The following is an 8,109-nucleotide window of genomic DNA, read 5'->3' on the forward strand; positions in this document are numbered from 1 at the left end:
AGATAGCTTCTCGAACTACCGTCCAGTCACAATATTGCCAGTGTTTTCGAAAGTCCTCGAGAAAGTTATTAACACCCACATCAAGAGCTTTAGTTGAGGATTGGATCTCTTAACTATGTACCTATTAGTTCGGATTTAGAAATTATCGCTTCTCAAAGGATGCACTTTTGCTTCAAAAAAAGCTTATATTAGAAAAAAATAGAAAAGAAAACATTGATTATTGGTCTGCATCTCAATTTTAGCAAAGCTTTTGACCGTGTCAATCATGATATTCTCTTACAGAAAATGGAAGGTTATAAATTTTGGGGAGTCGCATCACAACTTCTTCGCTCTTACTCACACGATAGACTTCAACTTACCGAATTAGGCACTCACAAATTTCACTTGAGGCATATCTCTTGTGGAGTAGTATAAGTGAACATTTGAGGGCCAATACTTTTCCTCTTGTACATAAATGATATCTCAATACAAACACCACTAGTCAGTTCATCATTTACGCTGATGATTGCACCATATTTTTTAAAGGACCGCAACTCCACAGTATTCAAGCTGAAGTAAGCACGATCTGCGCGAAGCTGAATGACTGGTGCAAGGCAAACAGCCTTGTATTAAATGAAGCCAAACTAACTGTGTTGCATATCGTGCTCGCGGAACGCTGGCTGTAGTACCTGAGGCGCTTGTCCTAGGTCCGTTCACTGTTCGCATTAAAAGAATGTTAAAATACTTGGCGTCATCTTTCATGAGCACATGTCATGGAATGACCAAGTAACTGCGATTAAATTGAAATTGGCTAAGTGCGTAGAACTAATCAACCGTCATCGGCACATACTACCTTCTACAATGAAAAGGTTACTTTACGATGCTTTTTTTAATTACCGTCGAAGTTACTGCTTCCTGGTGTGGAGTAAAGCAAGAGCCTTTAACATGTCAAAACTGTGCGTGTTGCAAATAAAAATGGTTCGAATGATTTCAAATGCTCTCTATCTAGAACACACCGTCCCTGTTTTCAAACAGTATCGAATCGCTAAAATATCAGACCTTTATACTTTCGAATTGATCTGCTGCTATAAAAAGGCAGCACTCGGGAAGTCCGACACATTCTTTCAACTCGCGAACCTCAAACAAAACGAAGTTTCTTATCACGCCCGACATCAACCACCTTGATACGTTCCATTCTCACGTACGCAACATGGAATGCAACGCATTCGACACACCGTCCCAACAACAATAAATTATTTCGAAATGCAAGGAACAGACAAATTATTGCACACAAAAAAGAAATTAGAGGGCTGTTCACTTAACTTTCCAAACTTACTTTTTTTGTAACAATGGAACATACACGTGTTTTGCAAGTTGTTTTTCTTTCAGTATTCATATACTGTGCAATATATTTATCTATCATACGTGCATGCATATTTGTATTCGTTTGTGCATTGTATTTCGTAACGCACACTTGAAATGTTTAGCATCTTTTTTTTTATTTCTCTGTGATCAAATGCTGTAACCTCTCGTCTCATCGCCGATGGGTGGATGGGGCTTTGTTAAGCTGTCATTGGACAGCTTTTTTCCCGACCACCTTTTTTCACCGCAAATGTTTGGTTTTTTGGTGAAAATAAACTCCTTTGATTGATTGATTGATTGATTGATTGATTGATTGATTGATTGATTGATTGATTGATTGATTGATATGGTATTCCGTTGCACCTCACAAATGTTTTGACCATAGTCCGTTCTAGTATAACGTTCTGCATTGCAAAACATAAAACACAACGTGACATATTTTCTCCAGGTGACATATTACTTAGTTGCGCTGCGTTAAACCTTTTTGACCAGTGTCAGTTGATCAGGAGCAGTAGCATTGGCTGTACTGAAAAAGAAGCCGTAGGTTACCTGCGCCGGGCTTGGTACAAAGACGGTCTTCGTTTTCTTGTTTCCATGTTGTACGCACTTCTTACATTCTTGCCCGCTCGGATCGATTAGGACAAGTGAGACGTCAGTGGGTGTGGGATTAAGTTGGTCAAAAATTACGACGGTCCATTTACCCAAACTTGAGTCAAGAATGAACTTTTCCTCCAACCTGGTCGTGAAGGCCTTTGCGAAATTTGCAATCTGCAGATGACACAACAATGTGACGTCATGTTAATACAAGACTTTTGATATTCAGGTGTAAATTGGATTTTAGAAACTTTTAACAAGTTCAGTTTCGCCGAATGGCGAAGCTAAGCCTGCAGTAAACACAGGCTGGAATGTCATACGTTGTAAGGCTAGTCGCAGTGAAGTACGAAGTGCCGCTTCACCGTTCTCACTACTCTAATAGCATTCCTTCTGCCAGAGCAGAGAGCGACGTGCCGCCTTAGCAGTGACGTCATACGGGACGTTCTTGCATGACTGTCCCACATGCGAAGGCTACCAGAGGCTTCATTGCTACGGTCTTTAGGATAGAAAATTGTGTGACAGAGCACAAAACTCATCGTAAAAAAAAAGAAGAAAAACTGAGTTGGTATATGAAGAAAGAACGACTAGAGGACAAAGTGCTGGCTAACAGCATATGGTACAAATTGTCGGACACGTTGTCACTTCAAAGAAAGCATTTATCAGGACTCATATATGTAGCATTTCTCAAGGAGATTCAGTGCCACGATTCCAATACCACGTCGATACCAATGTCTATGTTGGCTGTATGCCGATTCTGAAATGTAGTTTTCATTTGATGGTTATGTTTTTCAGCACATTGTGCTCACACGAAGACTTCACGAAAACAATGCTTTGGATCAATAATGCCTGCGTAATTAATGAACATACATATTGGTAACATAAAAAAGAATGTCGGATAAAGACATGTGCAGGCCATGTGTTGAGGCGCCTGCTTTAAAGGACTTTGCCTACGTGACTGCATTCACTGTTATATACTGATTTGATCTCTCCCCTTTCTGCCTCCTCACCCTGATTACTCTTTCCCACCTCCTTCTATACTGTAATATGCTTAACTATTTTATTACACCTTGCTTTGCCTATGTACACTGTAAACAAAACTATACCCAGCTGGGAGGAACCCGGGAATGATGCGCCCGCTCTGCTTCAGTGGCCTCACTGAAACCGCAGTGTATTGGAGCGAATACATTCGTTTTCCACCATTTTCCTCCGGTGGGCGCCGGATGAAGGAAACCGGAGAAAAACTGTGTCAATCCCTTGCTTATGCTCACGTGGTTGCTCCGGAAATGCTCCGGCTCATCTCTCAGCGGCATTTGTTGGCTGTTCGAGGAGTGACGTAGCAGCCTCGATGCCGGGTGGCCGTTGTTTCCCAGACAAATTAACATGGCGCCGACAAAGCCAACGCGGTGAGGATTGTGCGAAGCCTTCGACCGCGTTCGCGAAAAGGAAATTGTTCTGTGGGCCTTCTGGGTTTCACTAGTGACTACAAATCACAACGAATGTTGTCATCGACAGAAGGGAGTGGTGGGAATCTTAATCGTGTGATGCTTCTGAGCAGCGAACGACACATTGTGATCTCGCGTATGATGAGCCACTCGGTAGTCGCTAGTGCTGTGCAAAACTGGTTAGTGAGCTCTTCTTCAATTATCTGCGTTATCCTTGTCCCGTAGGGCTAATATAGGTAATGGTGGGTTGATGAGGGAACAGGTTATCAATAATAGGGTAATTTTACAGGACGTCAGTAAACGTCAGCGGAAATTCCGATAACGTGCTGTTTGGCCTACGAGTCTTTTTATTAGCATAGCATTGGTAATTTCAATAACACTTTAATCTTTGGAGTGCTAATCAGATCTGCAATAATGGAAAATGTCATGGTTATGGGTTGCTTCTATAAAAAAGGTAATAATTGTTATAAGTAAGCTTAACAGGTTAAAAATAATTTGGCATTGTCACCATACAAAAGCGGTAATAATTGTGCGCTTTTCATATTAACAAACGCCTGGACGAGATCTACCACTGCGTATAAATTATTTCGATATATCGTGTTACCTGCACTGATAAAACTTGAATACCTGAAATTAGCGTTTATTCTTTATAAATGTAGTGAATTGAGCTAGGGCAGTTTGTTTAGTGCAGACTTTTAGAACGGATACACGCAATCAATTTGGTGAAATGATTTCTCTTGTATAAGTGTATCTAAAATATTAGGCGCTTCGGGCGTTGTCCTGCTTTCAAGACAAAAAAAAAAGCAAGAAAGGAGCTGACGAAAGCAGTGACGAATGATGCGTAAAAAAAGGAGCGTCGGCTCGCTTGCCAAAACAGTTTGTAGAGCTTAGATGAACCGAGCGTTGGGTGAGTTTGAATTCCAATGCGAACGGCTTTTTGCACAAAAAAGAAAAAAAAAACAAAAAATGAAGAGCGCACAGATAGGCACTGTCTGTGCTCTTTCATAACCATATTTTTGCGTAAAACGCCGTCAACAAGGGTTGTGGGACATCCGACGTTTTTGTAGAAGAAGGTTGGGGTTTAAACACTCATTTCTGCAACTCATCTGACCGCACAGCTCAGCATAGAACGGAGGGGCATGGTTATGAGAGTAAGAGAGAAAAGAGAGGGCACCGTCTCGAGAAACTAGCCACAGTTTCTGTGTTCTTGAGTTGAGGAAGTACGCAGCAGCGTGTTTTTTTTTTTCTCTCTTCATTCCCGCTGGCATGGCCTGTAATGCAGCTTTTTTTCTTTTTATTTGGGGGGAGGGTTGAGAGCGAGGGTCAAGTTTTCCCGACCAAACGGGTAAAACTCATAATGTTCGCCGTCTTATCCACCTCCTCTCTGGAAAGAAAATGCTTCGTTCTATCTCTCTCTCTCTTACGAACAAGGATCGAATACCAGAAGCAACAACGCTGGCCTGTGAACAGGACAGGCTAAAAGCGAACCCTTCGAATCCTGGTGGACTCGTCATGACGCCTCTACATGAACACCTTCCATGACCTCCGACGTTTGCACGGACCTGTAAATTCAGTAAACTGGCCAACCTCCTCTTATTTCTGTCAGTGTATGATGAAAATGCCGCTGGCATAGGTGGCGTGATGTGTGTACTTTTTATCATAATTTATTTTGTTACGTTGTTGTAAACTTTTGTATTTTGGGCTTGAGGTTGAAACGATTCATGCAATACCTACTTTGAAAAATGTTCACTACAAGTATCGAAACAGTGGGCATGCAAATTAAAACGAAAACAGCGCCAACATCTCTCGAAGACTATTCGCAAAGGAGAATGAAGGCACGCTTTTGTTAAAGGCAGGTCGCAACCATAGAAACTGTAAAGGAAGGCCTAATTGCGAAATGTGGGACGATGAGCAAATATTAAAATGTGAGTAAAATTATCAGCAATAGCATTGATAAAATTATAAATGATTGGGATAGGCAGTCGTGATGCTGTCTTCGAGAGCACCGAATTTCGCTGCTTTTAGTAAAAAAAAAAAAGCTTTTAAATGTTTCGGCAAAAGTAGAGCTACAGATTCAGAAATATATGGGAAACTTCCGCGCGCATTGAATTAATGCTCACGTCACGGGAATGTGAACGTAGCCGCTGTATCACGTAGCTACTGTCTGGCACCGTAGTACATGGGATCGGGATCTGCCTATAGATATAGAACGCCTGTCCTGTATTTTTTGTGTGTGTTTGTGCTTGTGTGTGCGTGTGTGTTTGTGTTTGACCGGTTTAAGAAGCTAGTTGTTTTCGTGTACACGCAGACTTTATAGGATATAATGTGTACCCTGGCTTTAGTGTGCTCAGTTTTTGTGCCTCTCGCGTCATTTGCTGTTCTCAGGTATTTTTTTTCTAAATTATACAAGAAGCAATCAGCAAAACCCTTGCATCGTCAATGAAGTTGATAAATAATCCTTCCGGTATGGTGAACAGCTGTCCCCGGTGGCCATACTTGCTTCGTTTGTCGTGCATCGTTTAGCGGAATTCTGGCCTTCATTTCGAAGTGCTGCGCTTAAAACTTGAATGCTGTGGACTTCATGTGAGTGGTCTTGTGTTTTTTTTCTTTTTGGTAACTTTTTGTATGTTTCTTTTGTATTCTTTTCACGAATGTTGAGTCATAAATCAGAAACAGCAGCTTATTCTGAATAAATCGAACAGCATGAACTTGAGTGCTTTCTTGAATTTCATGTGCTAGTGCTCTGTGGAGAAAAATACACAGCAACTCTGCAGTGCATGCATTAGATTTGAGAATCCGTTCATATAACCGACGCCTCACCGTTCACCATAAAATAAATAATTAGAGAGCAAACACTTTAAAATGCCGTTGCAGCTCGCTTAAACTCGGTCCAGATGAAGTAAGGACATTCGTAAAATACTCCGGAGGCGCAACGCAGAAGCTCCGGATAGCGGGAAGGAAAAACCCATGCAAAACACTCCGGAGGTGCCACGTAATCCCTCTGGCTTGCCGGAGTGAAAGGCGGGTTACAAAATGTTCCGGTGGCGCTAAGCAATCGTTCCGGCGCCGAAGGAAAATATCAGTGGAAAGTGCTCCGGATGTACCACGCAATTGCACCGGCCAGCCGGAGTAAACACTTCGCTCCGAAGGTCCGCAGCGAAAATTCTTCCAAATATGGGGGACGCAAGAGGAAAAGCATTTTCCTCCCACCTCGAAGTATTTTTTTTTTTCACAGTGTATGGTTATATGCTATCTTTACTCTCCTCCCCCCATCTCCGTCACTTCACTTGACGTTGCTTGAAATACTATAATTTACGTAGATATATGCTATAGATGTCGTTACCGAGGTGACGCGAACTGATGACATAAGATGAGAGCAGATGACTGCACGAGATAAACTAGGTTCCAAGTGATTCGCACTCGATACGCACCCTGATGTCAACTCTACGATCTCCTCGAGTGGTGCTTTCCTCGAAGGCTATCTGCAAGAGAATCGCCGTGTTTGGCTGGAGGCCAGGGAAGAAGAACGCTTTTCCATCGGTCATGGTTGCCAGCGTCTCGATCTGATGATCGGCTGATGTTCCCATCGCCATCGTACTGACTCCCACCTTGGCCGCCATGAGTTCTGGCAGGATGTCATTCAGTTTGGGCGTCATGTTTTCTTCACTATCGCTCATCAGCACAACAATGCCACCTTCCGGTTTCTCATCTGTAGTGTTGAGCACCTGCAATACAATTAGTTTTGCGCGTATCACTGCACTCCTGCCGAGAGTTCTTAAAGTGGCCTTGCTACACTGTTTTTAAACACGGTCAGAAACGGCTATGGACAGGAAGTCTAGGAGACCATGAACACGTGACCCAAATATTGAGTAGTGCATGTGGCTGGTATATAGCAAGTTCTTTAATGTTATTTAAAAGGCACCTATACAGTGCCCAGTCTTTCTCGTCAAGTCACTTCACGGAGGGCTTATTTTTTAAGTGATGCGAATATGCGCACACAGGGAAAGACAGAGCACAAAGAATAAGAAAGCTGTTGTGCAGCCAGTCAGGCAAGTAGCAACTAATGAATATAACTTACGAAAACAACAAAACACATACATATACGAAGGGCACCGCGTCGCTACGGCATAGGTTGATGAGGCACTGGAATTTAGAGCCTGTGGCTCCCACATATTCAATGGCTGCGAGATGGTGGACGCCGTTTACTCAAGAGTTAGGCGCATACTAAAGAACTCCAGGTTGTTAAGATTACCGGAGCCCTGAATCTACAGCATCACTCAATATTATAATGTGACTTTTAGGATGTAAGACCTCGAGGTTTAAGCCATATAATGAAGCACTGGAAATTTACCATCACGTGCCTAATTACCTTTTTTTGTAGAGCACGGAAACTTGCGTCAGCTAGAGGGCCGCCACCACTAAATACATTTGTGCGAGTGCGGGGCAGTCAAATAGGTTGAAAAAAATGTAGCGGGGAGGAGCTTCAACAAGATTTGAGCCCTATCCTTGCCCCTTGATAGAACCCTTTTCATAAGTCTTTACTGGTGTCCTTTGTTGAAGGGACTTGGAAATAGTATTCGAAAAGCATCGACACCGATCTGCAGAATTAGTGAAATCTGGACGCCTGAAATGGGAAGTGTTTGTTCTTTATTAGTATTCCAACACATGGTGACCACATTCGTTTCGTCATTAAAAGAACGATACGTTCATGTGTCGATATTGTGGCGATGGC

The 8,109-nt window shown here is 42.5% G+C and overlaps 1 protein-coding gene across 1 annotated transcript; it reads right to left on the reverse strand.

Annotated features, from left to right (window-relative positions):
- Nucleotides 1-1,664: 1,664 nt before the first annotated feature.
- LOC142771252 (uncharacterized) lies at nucleotides 1,665-7,061 on the reverse strand. The gene is made up of 2 exons (XM_075872723.1): nucleotides 6,809-7,061; nucleotides 1,665-2,109 (listed from the first exon to the last, which is right to left on the reverse strand). The coding sequence occupies exons 1-2, from the start codon at nucleotides 7,052-7,054 to the stop codon at nucleotides 1,816-1,818; spliced, it is 540 nt and encodes a 179-aa protein (XP_075728838.1). The 5' UTR covers nucleotides 7,055-7,061; the 3' UTR covers nucleotides 1,665-1,815.
- Nucleotides 7,062-8,109: the final 1,048 nt, after the last annotated feature.

Source organism: Rhipicephalus microplus, chromosome 9, assembly GCF_043290135.1.
Source record: "Rhipicephalus microplus isolate Deutch F79 chromosome 9, USDA_Rmic, whole genome shotgun sequence".
Taxonomy (NCBI): Eukaryota; Metazoa; Arthropoda; class Arachnida; order Ixodida; family Ixodidae; genus Rhipicephalus; species Rhipicephalus microplus.

Bases quoted from the DNA above. Each gene is read 5' to 3' on its own strand.
- LOC142771252 (XM_075872723.1), bottom strand. From the start codon at position 7,054: ATGAGCGATAGTGAAGAAAACATGACGCCCAAACTGAATGACATCCTG. The intron at 2,110-6,808 runs GTGCGTATCGAG...TGTCATCTGCAG, and splicing joins ATCGTAGAGTTGACATCAGG to ATTGCAAATTTCGCAAAGGC.